This window comes from Manihot esculenta, chromosome 11 (assembly GCF_001659605.2).
Source record: "Manihot esculenta cultivar AM560-2 chromosome 11, M.esculenta_v8, whole genome shotgun sequence".
Lineage (NCBI taxonomy): Eukaryota > Viridiplantae > Streptophyta > Magnoliopsida > Malpighiales > Euphorbiaceae > Manihot > Manihot esculenta.
Window position 1 is genome coordinate 3,090,375 of NC_035171.2, and position 17,895 is coordinate 3,108,269.

The 17,895-nt window shown below is 34.0% G+C and overlaps 3 protein-coding genes and 1 long non-coding RNA gene across 9 annotated transcripts; 1 reads left to right on the forward strand and 3 right to left on the reverse strand.

Annotated features, from left to right (window-relative positions):
* Positions 1–200: 200 nt before the first annotated feature.
* Positions 201–1,960, reverse strand: LOC110626382. The gene is made up of 3 exons (XR_002489717.2): positions 1,542–1,960; positions 682–906; positions 201–580 (listed from the first exon to the last, which is right to left on the reverse strand). It is a non-coding gene; the product is annotated as an uncharacterized LOC110626382 (long non-coding RNA).
* Positions 1,961–2,808: 848 nt separating this feature from the next.
* LOC110626016 lies at positions 2,809–3,135 on the reverse strand. Its single transcript, XM_021771741.2, has one exon. It carries the CDS (start codon positions 3,133–3,135, stop codon positions 2,809–2,811), a length of 327 nt encoding a protein of 108 aa, XP_021627433.2.
* A 1,034-nt stretch (positions 3,136–4,169) lies between these two features.
* LOC110626451 (DNA repair protein RadA) lies at positions 4,170–14,465 on the forward strand. Of its 6 annotated transcripts, none has more exons than XR_002489727.2 (16): positions 4,171–5,191; positions 6,059–6,114; positions 7,173–7,231; positions 7,413–7,484; positions 7,847–7,930; positions 8,106–8,213; positions 8,792–8,854; positions 9,956–10,036; positions 10,393–10,458; positions 11,001–11,156; positions 11,339–11,416; positions 11,965–12,003; positions 12,640–12,722; positions 13,003–13,075; positions 13,374–13,600; positions 14,152–14,465. XR_002489727.2 is itself a non-coding variant. In XM_043961808.1 (15 exons), exons 1-14 carry the CDS (start codon positions 4,308–4,310, stop codon positions 13,085–13,087), a joined length of 1,914 nt encoding a protein of 637 aa, XP_043817743.1. In that variant the 5' UTR covers positions 4,170–4,307; the 3' UTR covers positions 13,088–13,136; positions 13,374–13,513. The 6 variants fall into 6 exon arrangements, 4 of the variants coding, with proteins under 4 accessions (XP_043817743.1, XP_021628052.1, XP_043817744.1 ...); XR_002489728.2 differs by lacking the exon at positions 14,152–14,465 and adding an exon at positions 13,734–13,944; XM_043961808.1 differs by lacking the exon at positions 14,152–14,465 and having other exon boundaries at positions 4,170–5,191; positions 13,003–13,136; positions 13,374–13,513.
* Positions 14,024–17,473, reverse strand: LOC110626452 (ATP-dependent 6-phosphofructokinase 6). Its single transcript, XM_021772362.2, has 13 exons — positions 16,986–17,473; positions 16,836–16,882; positions 16,716–16,755; positions 16,574–16,636; positions 16,353–16,490; positions 16,112–16,270; positions 15,976–16,029; positions 15,810–15,878; positions 15,589–15,718; positions 15,143–15,408; positions 15,012–15,060; positions 14,767–14,921; positions 14,024–14,587 (listed from the first exon to the last, which is right to left on the reverse strand). The coding sequence occupies exons 1-13, from the start codon at positions 17,256–17,258 to the stop codon at positions 14,393–14,395; spliced, it is 1,638 nt and encodes a 545-aa protein (XP_021628054.1). The 5' UTR covers positions 17,259–17,473; the 3' UTR covers positions 14,024–14,392.
* Positions 17,474–17,895: the final 422 nt, after the last annotated feature.

Below are 17,895 nucleotides of genomic sequence, written 5' to 3' on the forward strand. Positions count from 1 at the left end.
TATTTAAATAAATATATATTTTTTATTTATTATATCATATTTATTTCATTGTTTAAATAAATAAACAACTTAAATAATATAAAAAGAAATAAGAGTAACTAATAAATATAATATGTCCTCTATATAGAAATAAGGATAAAGTAATCTTTTATATTTGAACTGATTTCAAATTGCTCTAATATCTGAAATTTTTTTTGGGTGCATCAGTTGAAACACAAATGTTCATTAGTTTTACCAAACAGATTCAAGGTAGATGTTGAATATAAAACATTTGTCAACTATTCTAGACCTCTGATCCAAAAAGCCCCTTTGGTCTTTTAAAATCACATTTTGTGCCATAATGGGAGATAATAATCCAAAAAAAAATGTTATTTACCATACAATAAGTTTACAGCAGATATGTCAAAACAAAATTTAAAACTAAAGTATTTTAATCTTGCAAAAAATAATCAATGGCTAACAAAATTATGAAAAGAACTTGCATGTTTTTCTGCTGAAACTGGCTTGATGCTGGCCAAATTGTGTTTTTTCTTCATTGCAGTTGTTCCTCCTTCATGTTCATCAGCTTCACTAACATGAACTGAAAACATACATAATAATATTACAATCTAATACGGGACGCAAATATGAAATCCCCATGAAAATTCAAACAAGGATAATCAACCAAAGGCATACGCAAACCTGGAGGAGAAGGCTTAGAAAATGCAAGTCTTCTGCATAATGTGCGAGAATACAGAAATCCAGCAAAAGAAAGAGCAAAAGCCATCCCAAATTTCACTAAAACAGGGCTAAAATCCGTCTTGTCTTTTACCATCTTGAGCATTAGGAAACCTTATTGTAACCAAATTGTGCACGCTTAGAAAAATATGGAAATATAGATCATAAGTCGTCTTTGCCATCCTCCATCTACAAAACCATGAAAAGATATATACATATATATATATATATATTAGCACGACTAGACCAAGTTCAGAAACGCAGCAAAACTTGTGTATGATTAAGATTGACTCCGTTCCCACATAGAGACCAAAGGGGAAGAACCGCAAGATATGAATGATGAAAGAACTATAAGAACAAACAATGACCCAGCGCTTATAAAACTTGAATATTAATGAAAATTGTCCCAGCTGTATTATGGCAAAAGGAAACATGGAAACTTTCAAAGACAACACATCTATCAGTAATCTGATTAAGGAGAAAACAAGCCCAGAACTGGAAATATTCTCTTTAACTATCGTTGATTAAACCACACAAATATGGAGATAAAGAAAAAAAAAAAACCATTTTACTTTGAACAAAACTGCATAGAGAGAGTTCGTAAATGCTCCCCTTTCCATACAGAAACTTTTAACCCATCGAAGATCAAAGTATCCAAAAGAAAAATGAAAGAAGAAAATCAACCAAAACACATTTCAATGATACCCCTTCCATAATAATAATAATAATAAGTGCTAGCCCATCTCAAAACAAGCAGCAAAATTAAAAGGGCAAAACCCAATTCAAATTTGGTTGAATTTGAAACGGAGAAGCGGAGGACTCACTGTTAAAGGGAGGTGTCTCCGAGCCATTGATTCTGAACTGGGAATGAACATACAGTAAGCTCTGATTGATGCTAGTAGTATCTACTAAATAATAGCAAATTAATGTTCCTCGCTCCTGGCTCGCTATTGATTGATGGGAATAAATAATCAAGCGCTTTCAATTTCAAAAAATCAATAACATAGCATAACAAAACAAGCACACACAGATGCAACCGGTTTGGTTTTTGGGTCATGCATTGTTGAATTTGTTGCTCAAAATTCTCGTTACACTGAGAAATTGAAGGATTCTGATTCCAAGTTTTTCTTTTACGTTTCCATTTTCCTTCTTTTTTTTTCTCTTCTTGGGAATTCTGATTCCAAGTTGGTAGCCCAGAGTTCTGCGAAGGTTGAAGGACTTTTTTCTGTTTTTAAAAGAAATAGTAAAATTCTGTACCTCAAAAACAAAAGGGTAAGAATATTTGCTGTTTCCACGGGCGGATGCTTTAAATGGAGATAATTATAGATAATTTTAGTTTATGTAGTAATTAATTTTAGACGATAGAAAAATAAATTTTAGACAAATTTAGTTTTTGAAATAGTTAATAACCCAGTCAACCCCCTTTTTTTCTTTTAAAAAAAAATTAATTTGATAAGGGATTTGGTCGTCAATGAATTTATCGAGTTATCCTTTTTGTTGATTATATTTAATTGAAATTTAAATTTTCTAATTTTGTACTTATGAGTTTTTTTTCATATTTTGTGAGTTTATGCAAATTTAAAGAAAATTTTAGATTTTGTTCAAAATTGAGGTTGAACTTTTATATAAGAATATCCTAAAAATTGGAAAAGTTTTAATAAAAAATATTAAATATAAATATTAATATCAATTTTAAAAAATTTTAATAAACTTTTTAGTAATATTTAAACAAAATAAATTATTATCTAAATTTATAATTTAAAATTAATAAAATTATAAATATATATAATCTTATGAGACATACCAAGTTGAATAAAAGATAAATATTAAGTTGTCAAATTAGAATATTATTGACAATAGATTTTATAGCTTCATTACACCATAATTTCAAAGGCAGCAGAAGTAATGCTGCTACATAAATATGTTTATTCTGAAACATTTCGCTGTCCTGTCAACCAATTCATGGGACTATATAGCCTGCAAATTTAGACAAAAGAAAAAAAGTAATTAAATAAATTAGTTAGATTCATTTGATCATAAGAGAAAATGAAGAAAATTAATTAAAAAAAAAAAAAAGGAAGATTGAAGATACTAACTTCCACATTTCATGCCATGGCTAAGTGGCTTGCCACAGAAATCAGCGACATGAACCACCTTATCCATGTCAATCACGCTCTCAATCTCTTTGGAGATGTACTTGCACACACATGGAATATCAACTGACTTTATTACATTGCAGCAGCCTGGAGATGGATCCATTATCGGACCTCTCTTTTGAACGTACATAGCACATTCTGTTATTAGACCTTGCAGGTCACCTTGGCATGATTGGCTCAGAGCAACACTGCTGTTGAAAATCAGAATTCCAGCCATTGCAAGAATTGCCAGTCCCATGAAGTTGATCTTCAAGATTGCCATTTCCATTTTGATATCCCTTGTCCCTTTGTTTGTGAGAGCCTGATGGCTTTATATAGACGAGGTTACTTCTGCATATTAGCTGTTTTTTGTGCTTTTGAAACAAGTTGCCTGCTACAAAACGCTTCCGTTTTTATCTGTTTTTAAACTTGCAGAGAAACAAACGAGGATTGTGCTGGCTTCCTTTGGCAGCTAGCTAGCTTATGTGCTTCAGGTATGGCGTGAAAATACCATCCATGGTAGTAACTCACCCTCCATTTCCGCCTTTCCACCTGATCATCTTAAAATTAATAATTTATTAGAAATTAGAGAATTCAAGCTTTAATTTATTAAATATTTGTCCGTTCCATAATTTTTATTTATTTTTTCAAAATAATTATTTATTTTTTAAATTATAATAATATATAAATTAACTATTATAATTTTACTTTATTTTATTTTATTTTTAAATTTTTTAAAATATTAATATTTAATAAAATTTAATATAAATATAATTAAAAATTAATAAAAATATATATTTTTAATATATATTAAAAAAATAATTAAAAATTATGAGACGAAACAAATATTAAAATTTAAAATTTTATTAATGTTTCCGTAAAAGATATATATAATCATATATTTTCTATTTCAAAAAAAAAATCATATCTTTTATTATTATTATTATTATTATAGAATTTTTAAATCCAAAGCTTGACGCAATTGGTTGATATAAGTATATGAATATATATATACATATATAAATATTTATAATAAACGTTAAAATTATTATTACTCCCTTTATTTCATAATTTTTATTTATTTTTTTATATATTAAAATTTTTAAAAATTTTTTAAATAAAATTATATTAATTATATTTAATAAAATTTAATATTTTTAAATAAAATTATAATAATTAATTTACATACTAAAAAATAATAATAATTTTAAAATAATTAAAAAAATTGGTAAAAAATTATGCCAGATAGTAATATACATAAGTCAAACTAAAATTGATAAAGTTAAAAAGGAATATAAATATAAGTTTTTATTTTTATTCCATCAGGTATTTGGACTTCGTCCCGACCAAATAACGATTATTTTCATTTTGAAATTGGCGGGTTTCCACTAAACCCTAAAGCCCTGCAACACTCCCATTTTTCAAATCAGGGTTGGGGTTTACTACATCTCTCTCATGCAAATCCTTGACATGAAAGCCGTAAGATCATTCTGCACACACAGCCAGTTCTTCTTCTTTAACCCCACCAAAACCCTCAGGGCTTTCTCCTTCCATCCCCGTCAATTCCACCCTGCCTCCCGTCGTTTTTGCGCCGGAGAGTCCGCTCTCAGCTCCCAATCCTCCATAACTAACTCCGATTCTGGCGACAAGCGGAATGGCAATAATAGTGAAAGTGCCCGTCAAGTTTGGAGTATTTATGGTTCAGTCTCATCGAACACAAATAAGAGTGATGAGCAAGAATTGGAGCCGAGATTGTCAAATTTTCCAACGGAAGTTAGGGATACCCATGTAGAGAGGACTTATGGGAGCGCAAGGAAGGGAAATTTGAGTGACAAGGACAATGCTCCTGTGGGCGTGGAGAGTTCTGACGAAGAAATAGACAAGTTATCCAAGGAAAACGATTATAGTGGTTTGAAGACAGAGAATTTGAGTAATAGAGACAAAATCCGGAAGGGAGTAGTGCGTTATAGTAATGATAATGGAGATTTTCTGAACGAAAGGAGGTATGGAGGTTTGAAGAAGGCCGATTTGCTCAAGGAAGTGGGACCTGGGAAGATAGTTGGGAGTAGAAAGAAGGGAAAGACTAAAATTACTTATGTTTGCGAGAACTGCGGGTATGAAGATGGCCAATGGTGGGGAATCTGTCGAGAATGTCGCCTGGCAGGAACGATGAAGCAGTTTATAGAAAGGGATGTTGAGAGTGGAACTAAAGTAACTGGGATGGAGGTTTCTGAAAATGCAGTGCGGTCTTGGCTACCACAGAAGGTTGGTGAGGCACATCCATTGAAGTTGAAAGATATTAACCAGAGGATGGATCAATTGAATTGGAGGATTCCTTTGTAAGTGGTTGGTGATCCATTTAGATATATTTCTCTTTGTTTGTTGCTCGAAAAGAATACTGGACCCCCTTTTTTTTTCTTTAGTTTTGAGAATGTAGTCACCTCAACAAGACTCAGTAGAGCTGGTTGTGAGAGAGCTGTATAAGTTTTGGTTTTCAAGGAAATCTGAGGTCACATTAACTAAAACAAATGATTACATCGGGTTTGGTGGGTGTAGCTTTTTGCTTTAATTAGTAAAGACCAAGGGAGTAGTACATTACCTGGCAACTTCTTAATTGAGTTCTCATTTCTTGTTCTCATCTGTACTCTATTTCTAATGCGCTTTTTTTGGCTTTATTTTGTCCTCTAAAATTTTTAATCTCTGGAAACCTGGCTCTTTGAATGTAGATGCTAAAGGTACATAAGGATGACCCCCTTTTCTTAAAAGAAAAATAAAATAAAAGTTTCCTGCAAAATGACTCATTTTAGGCAAGGATGTTTGCGATATTATCTATGTGCAACAGAATCAGCCCTCTATTTGGTGGCATCTTTTAATGCCCTGTAGTTCCTATGGTTGGTTGTTTAGGATTTTATCATTTATGGACAATTCGTGTCATGAACTTCCATCCTGTGCATTGGGACATTATATCCTTGCTTATCATTGAAAGTACACGCATAGTTCAAACATGCATTTAATTTCTGTTTTGCAATGGAGAATTACTGAATTTTAGGCATTTGGTAAAAAAAAATCCACAATGGCAACTTCTTTAGACTATAATACAAAATTTTATACCATGGCCCTATGTACATACATTAGTTAGAGTAATATAAATTTGCAATTTGCTTCCTTTATATCATGCATATAATTTTTTGTGGATTGTGATTCAGGCCTGGACTCTTTGGAAGTGAAGTTGCTAGGGTGCTTGGTGGCGGTCTTGTTCCAGGTTTGGCCAGATTTGTCTGAATCATGCTCATTAATGATTTAAGATATTGTTTTCATGATCTGACCTTCTTAGTTTCTGAATCTTTATCAGCTTGCAGTAGGTAGAAGCAATGCAGCATTTTGTTGAAATAGAAACTACTGCCTTTAAACCTGCTAATTCATTTATATCTTGTGTTCTTAGTAATTTGACAATATTATATTTTCCCTTCTCTCTCTCTCTATCCCTCTGCCTCTTTTATGAATTGATTGAAAATTTCCAGCTTTGCAGCAAGCACAACAGTGCTGAAAGTTGAGGACAATTTTGGAGTCTTTGTTTTATATGCAATTTTTTTCCTTCCCACCCTAGTATTCGTGGTTGTTATGTTTTAACATAATACGGGTCATCTCATTTAAGGACCATATGCCAACTTTGGTGATTCATCCTGATTGATGTTGTTGATCTTCCTTCCATGGTAAAACTTTTTTTGCAGCATTTACTAAGAAACGAAATGCACCAGCTGTTACATTTATCACATCCTTTACATTTTGGTGGAACTTGCAAAAAAATTCTTCATGCTTTTTCTTTAATCATGGTTTTGTGCCATTATTTTTTTTAATATAAGAAAATTAAATTTATTCAATAGAGAATGTAGAATACAGCGAAGAAGATATTCTTCTAGAACAAACAAATAGAAACAACAGTAAAAAAGAACATTTTTTGATTGTTTGATTTGTTATTAATATAATTAGTAGAATGTGGAATATTACTCCAGATTGTTCATTTGGTCACTACGAACAAGAGAATAGGAATGAGAATCAGTGTGTCATTTCCATCTATTGGAGTTTTTGGCACAATGGAGTGGCAGTATGAGAATGGTAGACCAAGAATGAGAAGAGTTCTTTTCCTCTTTTTAATCCTGCATGGGATCTAAGAAGAGAGACCAAGAATGGATGAAAGATAATTAGCTTTACCTTTCACTAATTCCTTAAGTAAATATGCCGAAGCTTTTATTTTCTTGATTCTTTGGGGTGGATGCAAGGCCTGGGTATTGAATCTGTGTCATGACCTTTTATTTGAAGGTTCTTTGATTTTGGTTGGTGGTGATCCTGGTGTTGGCAAGAGCACTCTGTTATTGCAGGTACAAATTGCTTACACTACATTAGTCTAATGTGCTTTGTGGAATTCTTGACTTTATTCCTTTAACATATTCAGGATATTCGCATATATGCTTCTGTTTGATCTCCAGTTATCTTATCCCCCCATTCCATGCCTATCTTTAGTGTTTGTCTGATGTGATATATACTCTTTTAAATTTGAAGATTGCTGCAATAATTGCTGAAGGACAAGATGTAGGTAAACAAACTCCAGTTGTATATGTCTCTGGAGAAGAGGTTAGTATTTCCTATTTTCTGATTTTAATATGCCAAAAAAGGAAAAAGGAAAGAAATATACCTTTTGGCTTCTTCGTTAATTTCAAATGAAATGTCAACTTCTCATAATTTTGGTATTTTAACATAATTCCTTTCTTTAATTTTTACCCTTGCTTAAAATGAATGGTGTTTAAGATATCAACATTTGGGGGGATATTATATAAATGGCTTCAAAATTAGTAGTCCAGTTATTTCATTATTTTCAGAAGCTACAGTTCTGATTCCATCCAATATTTGACTTCATTTCTTTTGAGCATCAATTAGCAATTAAAGGTTTGTTTTCAATGTGTTAAGTGGTAGCTCGCTTCCCTTTCTTGTGGCAGAGTATTGAGCAAATTGTTAACAGGGCTGATCGCATAAGGATCGGAGTGGAGGAAATATTCTTGTATTCAAGTACTGATATTGAGGTAATTATTTTTGTAATTATGCCAAAGGGATTTGTTAGTTATTATTTTACCTTTTGCCTGCTATCATTATTCTTTGTGTTTGTGGTTTCATGTTATTGCAATTTTGCTTTGATTCATGTTGCTGCTTCATCTTGTGCAAAGCTTATAGTAATAGATATAACTTGCTCTCTTCCAGGACATATTAGCGAAAATTCAGCCTCTATCTCCCCGTGCTCTAATTATTGATTCAATTCAAACAGTTTATATACAAGGAGTTACTGGAAGTGCTGGAGGATTATCTCAGGTTTGAATATAACCTACAATAATAAAATACCTGATCTCACTATGCTGAGCTGGAATCATTTAGTCCACGGGCATTCTGTGCTCAGGATATTTCATCACTTTAGCTCAATATGCTCTTTTTCTCTGATGTATGAAAAACACTACATATACTAATTATAAGTGTGTATTTCTTCTGGGAGTTCTATATTTAATCCCATCTGATAAGTACTCTTGCATTAAATTATATCCCCTTTTCAGTCGAAGCTAAAGTTATTGACAAACCAGTAAGCTCACCTAATATATTGACATCTTCTCATATGCTTATATTCTTCAGCTTATTAACAGAAGAGATGCAATGCCAGTGCCTAATAAAAGTGCCTTATCGATAACATTATGTGCAACTTTTCATTTGCAGTACTCTTTCAAATAATGGCCATCTCCTTTCTTGTCTTCATAAGTATCACTTTCCTTGTATTTTTAGTTCTTTTTCTTGAGAAACATTTAAGTTGCTAATGTGTTTATGTATGCACATGTGCATTCATGTGGGTGATGCATTTGTGAAAGTATAGTGAGTGTTGCCATTGCCTGGATCTCTGGCAGGTTAAGGAATGCACATCAGCTTTGCTGCGATTTGCCAAGAAGACAAAAATACCAGTTCTTTTGGTGAGCATTAACTGTCTAAAATGCATTCACCTATTTCTCTATTTTCTTTTAATGTCTGTAAAGTTTTTAATTTGGAGTTTAGAAAAATGATCGGGAAAAAATATGAAGTTTTTTTACACATATCAATTTCTTCCTATAGCTCTGTTGTTTATTTCATATTGCATGGAAATGCTCCCTCGTATGATATGTATGTCAAATGAATGTGAAGTACTGGACCACTGTTTCAGTAGTTGCTTGTTCAAAGTCTTCACTTTTATTCTATTTTGTTCTTTGGAATTTGTGGGCTCTCTCTCTCTCTGTATTTTAGATAACAGCATTAAATATTGCTTTTTTTGTCCTACAGAGGCCCTTATGGTTGTTACCCTCTATTACAAGCCACTGTGCTATGAATTTCCCCATTTCTGCTAGGTAACTGCAAAAATAAGAAAATGATTATGTGTACTATGACTATTACTCTTTGGCCTTGACACTCTGCAATTGCCATACAGTGAGGCCAGAGACCACAATTTTAAACCCCTCATCTCTGTTTCTCTCTCTCCAAGTTCTCCATGGCAATATCTTCAGTATACTTTTTTACCCCAAGTATTGCCATTCATCAAATCAGAAGTTTCATTTTGCCATTTTTTTTGTTGCCTAGTCTTATATGTTGCTCTTGAGTGTAGACTTGGCCACTGTCTACTTCAGGGACATGGCTGGAGAAACCTGAAATGAACCATTGGGTTCTGGTCCTAGTGATTCCCGTTTGATCCTTGTTGAGGCAATCCGATGTCGGCAGGCTGGACTGGATGTACGGGCCAAAATTTCTGTTCCGTTTCTGGTCTGCTTCAAGGTTCAAAGGGAGGATGGACCAGGACTTGGATTACCACTCTATGGTCCAAATAGGACTGTGGCTGCCGCAACTTGAGTACCACCTTTGTTTTTGTGGATTCTTGAGTAATCTTTTCCTGTTATCCTCAGAATTTTGTCATTTCAGATATTATTGTTCTATCTGTTGTTTATCTGTGATCTTTTAGTTATTGCTGACCGACTCCAATATCCACTGTTTAACTTGCACATTAACTCACTCATTCCTTGTGCTCATATATTTATCTATTTTCACAGATTGGACATGTGACCAAATCCGGAGATATAGCAGGGCCCCGTGTCTTGGAGCACATCGTTGATGTTGTTTTATATTTGGAAGTTGGTACCTTCTTACATTTTATTTTACTGGATAGTTGGTGAAGCTAGCATTTGATTGCTTTGTAGGTGTCTTTTCACCTTTCTATTTGGCATATAGTCTACTTTTGGTCCATCTTTCAATTTGTAGATGCATTTCATTTTAAGATTAACTTGTGTACACATAATCGAGTGAGATTGAACTTGTTTCTGAACAACTTGCATGCAAGGATTATTTGACATTGATATTTTAACTCCTTGTTTTTGTGAGAATTTCTAGGCAATTTCGGCTTTTTATACTTCATATGTAAACTTACTGATCAAAGATAATGTGTAATGATAGGTGTAATGTGAAACTAACTCTATCATTCACCTATCAGGGAGAGAAGCACTCAACTCATCGCTTACTTCGACCTGTGAAGAATCGCTTTGGATCCACTGATGAGGTGTGCAGTAGTGGTGACACTGCAGCTCATATTTATTTGTAGTATGTTGCATATTTCCATGGATATTATGCAATTTCAATTTTCCCCTTCACCTTGGAGCTAGTTGGTTTCTGTAACTTATGCTAATACATTACAGTTCTAAGTTCTCTAAGCACACCCATGGTGCCTGGTGCTTCTACCCTGTATGCTTTTATCTTACCAATTTAAGTAGCTCATGCCTGGGAAACTTTATATGCACTTGAATTTTCCCACTGTGAGGTCTTTACTAGTGTATTTATAACTTACATGAAAATTGGCATATTTTTAAAAAAGCTCAACTATGCCAGCCTACTCATGAGTCTCATAATGTTTAAGAACTGGGGCTATGATTTGCTTTTAAAATAAAACCTTTCTGAAGAATAATCTCTTTAAAACAATGGAAGAACGTGTTGATGGTAGTTAATGACTTTGGTTTGCTTAGTCCTTGCTTCTTGATGAGTTTAATCATTTAGATAAAGGTTTCATTTAGGCTTTGTGATAATAGAATTGCTTCTTGCTTTCAGCTTGGAGTATTTGAGATGTCACAATCAGGTCTGGAAGCTGTTTCAAATCCAAGTGAGATATTCTTAAGTGAGCAGTATTTGGGTTCAGAGATTTTAGTTGGGCTAGCTGTTGCGGTAATAATGGATGGATCTCGAAGTTTCCTTCTTGAAATTCAGGTCCATAGCATATAAAATTTCTTTGTACTTTTTGCAATCTGATTTGGTTACTGAAATTTCCCGTCCACAATTTTGCATATGATTAGGAGGTAAGCTTGAAAATGGTTGTTTTGGGTTACATTCTTTCTATGGGTTAATGATAATGCATAATCACAATGATTTCTTTCTGAATTTTCATGTAGGCATTGTGTGCCACTGGTTCATCAGTTTCAAGGCATGTTAATGGGATACAAGCTAGCAGAGCTGACATGATTATATCGGTAAGTGAAAGGTTTGGTAGGGTTTAGGTGCATGAGATGCCATTACTGTGATTTTGGTATCTACATTATTTGTTATTATTCTTTATCTAGAACTTGTAATCATGATACTAAATTTTAATCTCCAATCATATACATACATACATGCATATGTTGGTTGACTTTGCCGTTCAAAACTGGCGTTATTTCTCTCCATGCCCTAGATTGAGAAATTCTGAAAATTTGAGACATTTTTAATATTTACGTATGTATTTTAATTGATTTTTTAAGCATGCGTTCAAGCTAATTCAGTAATTAATTGAATTAGCTTCCTGAATATATATAAACATTAATATCGTTATCATTACTATTATGAAAATTAGGTATTTCCATATGAAATTAAATGTTACAACTTTATGTGCACACTTTCATCTTTTTTCTTATCTTGTTTGTTTGTAAGAATCGGCATTCTTGATGCAAGTACTGAAGGATTAAGAGGATAACTATTTTCTTAGATGTAGCTTACAAACTGCCATTTTTTAAATTGATAATTCGTATTTCTTGACTTGTAGGTTCTTAAGAAGCAAGCTGGTTTAATGCTCCAAGAGAATGTAAGTAAATGTCTACATTCTACATATCCTTCTCTTGAGAATATTTTCTTTGTTTTTAGTTTTCTATTTGATAAGATACTTGTAAGGCTTGTATTTGGTTTCCTCTTTCCTGTGTTTAATTTTTCATCAACTTTTAAAATTTCAAAACAGGGATGATTTGAAGATTGACACGGTTGCCCTTTTTTCTTCAAGATGGGGATATAAATTTATGGAAATGTGCGGAAATTTGAATGCGTTGTATTAGTTGCTATACAAGGCAATTTGTAGTGTCTTTTTCTTTTCTTGTTTTTCTCATTATCTTCAAGTATACTTCTGTTGTCAAAGAAATGAAGTAATGTGAAGAAGAGTAGGATCACGGGAAAAATTTCAAATTAGAATGTAATATGCATAGCGTAACTGCTAAGAACTCATGACAATGCAATTGCAAAATTCTACAATATTTACTTCTTTGTCTCATCTTTCGTGCGTCATAGAAAAATGGTTTATAGTGAACTATATTGGAATGTTTATATTCTTTGTTTGGTTGCATCAATTTTAGCACTATGAAGATATCATTTATAACTGGATGGTTCTGGAAGTTTATTTAGTTGAGAGTCATTGTGATTAACTATTTTTTTTCCTTCTTGTCTCCATTAGAGTATCTTTTTAAATGTTGTTAGCGGGGTGACATTGAGTGAGACTGCTGGAGATCTTGCAATAGCAGCTGCAATTTGCAGTAGGCAAGTATTCCTTCTTCTTCTTTTTTTTTTTTCGTTTGTTTGTTTGTTACTCGTCCTTAGTATACTTTTTAAATTGATATGAACTTTTTGCGAGTATTTATATTGTTATGTACGCATCCAACAAATATATACAGAAATTTATTGTCACCATTGTGCTGGTGCAAGCAGTACAAAGACCTTTACATTTGCACAGTTACACCTTTCTATCTTATTCCCCTACATTTGTGTTTACTACAAGAATTTACAAAGTTGATGATATGTATCTTCCTTGACATCTCAGTTTCTTGGAGTTCCCTATTCCCAATAACGTTGCATTCATTGGAGAAATTGGCCTTGGTGGTGAGCTACGCACGGTAATTATATAATGTCCATGGTGTTTTCGAAGCGCTGTTAACAGGATGAATTGCGTCTTTAGTAGGATTCTCCCTTTTCTTTTTAGCTTTGGGAAATGTCTGTTCATCATTGTATACATTTTCTTCTTCATACCTCATGCTGTCATGCATACAATGGTGTATCTGGATATCCTTTTTCCTCTCATTTCTCATAGATATGCATTGAAAAGTAATTGAAACTCACAATTTACTGCTTTGAACTTTGGATATTCATTAAAGCTTGGATCTATATTCATCATTATGAATCATGATATTGCAGGTACCAAGAATGGAGAAAAGAGTAAATACAGTTGCCAAGCTGGGATATAAAATGTGTATTGTTCCCAAGTCAGCTGAAAAATATCTATCAACTGTAGGTTTTGAGGGGCTAAAAATCATAGGCTGTTCTAATCTGAGACAAGTCATTGACACGGTTTTCACAAGACAGAAATGAAGTTGGAGTATTTTTGGCAAGTTGGACACGGAACAGGATATTCTAAAGCCCATGTACGTATGAATTTTTGTTATCATGCATCATCCGACAAATCGAACAAAGCTTTTGCGCCTTTGATGTAGAACTTGTAGCCTTTTCCTGAATCGTTCACGGGAAGACTACCCTCAAGTTGCTTCTTTTTTGTAGTTTTCTACAATCTCCTTTTCAGAAAGGCAACAAAGAGGGCAACCAGGAATGTAAAAGACAAGATACCGATGGTTTTATAGATCATACTCATGTTTTGTCCCAGATGTAATTTATTTCAGATACTTGCCTACTGTACACTTTAGATAATAGGAAATCTTATGCAAGTAAAACTCTGTAAATTTCATTGATAATATACCTTTTAAAAGCAAAATTGTCTCCATGTGATGTCGTCATTAATAATAATGTAAATTGACACAAGATGTTAGGTCCTGAATTCTTGATAATGGATAAGAGTAAAAGAAAAGCAGTATCATTTTTAAGAATAAGAGACTTGTTAGGTTGTGTTATTACAATAGCTAACAGTACAAATCTACTTGTTTTGGCCACTGATCTAACAACTTTCATGGTTCATACACAGCTGCTGACATATTATAAGAGCACACCTCCAGGGTTTCAGATGCTCGGACTGATACAGAAATGTTTCTCTCGGAAATACAAAAAGAAAGAACGAAGCTGAAAACTTACAGCACCTTGCACAAAAACCATAGGAGCTTCTGAAAGTGTACTAGATAGAAAATGGCCAAAGCCAGCATTCGGAAAGGATGCTGGAGAAGTATGTTGTCTCCATTGCAATTTTACTGAATTTTGCATGTATTTTTCTAGACTCTTTCCTTGGTTGTCGGTGTATCAATGCAATTATCCCCATCTAGTAATTCGCTCTGGGGTTCTTCATCGGCGTTTATATCTTTAATTACTTGTTTAGGATCCACAAAGCTTGGCTGATTTGTTGAAGACAGAAGTCTTGCCCACATTCTATCAGTAATCACAACCTTATTCTGCCTCTCCGTCACTTGCTGCATGATACAATGTCAAGATCAATATAAGGATTGAGACAGACAAATTGGAATATATATAATGACTGGATGTGCAAAAATAGAGAATCCCTTTTAAGCAGCATTATTAATGTAGAATTTATCAGAAGGAGACTGAATGTTGACAAGAAAGAGTGTGAATTGGCCATAGGAGAACTTACATGGAACGGTATATAAGCATGTCTCCCATTGACAGGGCCAACTGTGAACCCTGTATATCCTGCCATTGCACCATGAATGGCACTGTGAGCTAGTAGAGTGCAGTAGACATTGTCAGACGCATTGCTTGGAATAGCACGGATCATGTAAGTGGGATCTGCAAGAAAAGCAACAATGAGTGGTTAAATTGCTTTTTTCATAATGTGTTATTGCAATCATGTATGAAGGAAAATGTCAGTTGACTGACCAATGTATTTGAGAGTTATATTCATCTTTTGCTGGCTTGCAAAGTGATCCTGCAAAACCATATTAAACATTTTATTAAAAGAAGGGAAAGTTGAATATATGAATAGTTAAATTATCCTGTAGAATTCATACTTTAATTTTCTGGGATATCCATAGACCAACATCTTGGAGTAACTTGTTTCCTGAGGCATCCTTCTGGTCCATGGCACGGATACTTTCACAAAGAAGCTCTTGTCCTGCACCTTCAGCAATTACAATAACCATGTGTCCATGTTCTTTTAGTCTTTTTCTAATGAATTCAAAAAGTCCACCAGGGCCTTCAAGGTAAAAGGGTGATTCTGGAATCAGGCAACAGTCTACATCTCGGCTGGCAAGAGTAGCATACATTGCTATAAATCCTGCAAAAGAGATCTATCTTAGATTTTGAAAGCAAGAACCATTAGCATCAGACATGTCAAAACGTCAATGGCATTGAATTTATATAAACATCTTTTTATTCCTTGATAATAGCCAGTAACGGAGAGTATAGCTCTTAAACTGGTAGGAACTTGTAAAGAGTCCACTGATGCAGAACTTACCACTGTAGCGGCCCATCAACTTGACAACACCTATACCGTTCTCAACGCTCTCAGCCTCAACATGGGCTGCATTTATAGCTCGTTGAGCCTCCTCGACAGCAGTATCAAAACCAAAGGACTTGTCAATAACCTGAATCAAAAAATTGCATAAAGAGAAGCTTTCCAGTTTGAGTGATATTTTGCATCAGAACAAAGTGGGATCTATTTGAAAAGAATAATACCGGAATGTCATTGTCAATGGTCTTTGGAATTCCAACCACAGCAACTTTGAGGCCACGTCTTCTAATTTCCTGCTTGGAAACATCCAATGTTGTGATTGATCTACAAATTCTCAGAAAATTATCTGCAAAAAGCAAAAGATCTTTTGACTGCAGACTGGAAAATTACCTCAAAAATCACCGAAGCCCCTCTCTGAGTTCCATCTCCTCCAATTATATAAACCTGAATGATGCATTCATTCATCATTCCTATAAGACCCACAATTACCTGCAAGGCATTTAAAATTGGGATGATGTCAAAGTACCTGATTGATGCCCCTGTCCTGGATACTGTCAACTATCTTAGAGGTATCATAGCCTCCCCTGGACGTCCCAAGTATAGTGCCTCCACGTTTATGGATATCATTCACAACCTTCGGCGACAATGGAACTGTATTCCGAGCATAGAAGCCTCTGTATCCTCCCTGTATCCAAAATCTCATATCTTGAATCTAACAGGATCCTGATCAAACAACAAACTAATAATCAAAAGCTTTGTTTCCTTACCTCTATTCCCAGAACTTTGTTAACACCATACATGTGATGCAAGCCACACACTAGCTCTCTAATCACTGTGTTTAAACCAGGGCATAGACCACCACATGTTACAATACATGCGTGCACTTCATCTGACTTAAAGTAAACCTGAGGATCATGCAATAACTTGTCACTCTTCTGAGACTCAAAGAACCAAAATCAAGAAATTACTCACAGCACAAAATCCAAACCTTTTGACGAGGCCCTGCTCGTCTAAAGTGTGTTCCCCTTGGACTGTCTTTCTGTACAACTATCTGCATGCATTAAACGGAAAAAACCCACCAAAATCAGAATTGCAGGAATGGGTTATTAAGAGAAATTTGGGGAAGTCACCTTCTGGGCTACAGTATCATCCTCGTTAACGAAATATTGCCTGGAACAACAGAAACTTTATATTATGAATCAAACTTTTTTCTCCAAATTATGATTCAAATACCCAAAACTTTAACTTACTTGACAACTGAATAGGAAGGATTGTCTTGTAATGGATTGGGATATGTCTGCATCAGACCACAAACAAGAATAAGCATTGAAACATATCCGCCAGCCAACATATATATATATACATATATATATATATCAAGAAAGGAGAACATTAAGTACTGGGAGATCAGATATGTGATCAGTCAAGTGAGGAACGTCTTCAAGAACGTAGCCAGCGTCTCCGGTGATGATTTTGGGCTCGTATACTGTAGAATCTCCCATGGCGTCCTTGGAAGAGGAGTCTCTGGTACTAATGCCGGCGGTGGTAGGATTTGCGGAGAAGGTCAAGAAATAAGGCCTGTGATTGACAGTTGTTGCATGATAGGAGTTGGAAGGATCAAAGCACCGGAACCGTGGAGTTGAGATTGAAGCTGAGCTTGAAATGGTGTCCATTTTTCTTGGAATGCAAGTGAGAGCAGAGGGTGGAGTATTTGTAGCCGTTGATTAAATAATTATTATTATTTTATAATGCAAAAAAAAAAAAACGATCATACTGACCGAAATTGAAGATAAAAATTAATAAAAAAACTACAAAATTGAATTCTGGCGACTTGAGACGGTGCTGGAACTAACAGAGGTGTCTGAAGAAAACAGAGAGGGACTAGTTTGAGAATTTAGCAAAATTACAGTTTATATAGAGAATAGAGTGTGGACTTTTCATTGGCAGCCTTAGACTCTTCTAGCTAAGAATATACCTCAGGCATTTCCATGGCGACTGAAACCTGGAAGGAAAATGTTTATTCAAAGAAAGTTGGCTCATAAAAAATAAATACTAAATAATAATTTCTCATCAATTACAATATAAAAAAATAAAAAAATATATAAATAAAAAATTTAACGAAATATGATATAATTTTTCAAAATTTTCAAACTTTAACTCCAGTCCTCCTTTCTTTGCTGTCATTATAAATCCTTTTTTTTTTCATGAATTCAGTGAGTAGCATGATGTAAGCAATTTGACTTATAAAAAAATATATCTAAAATTTAAATTACATAATTAATATTTTATTATAAATAAATAAATTTATTA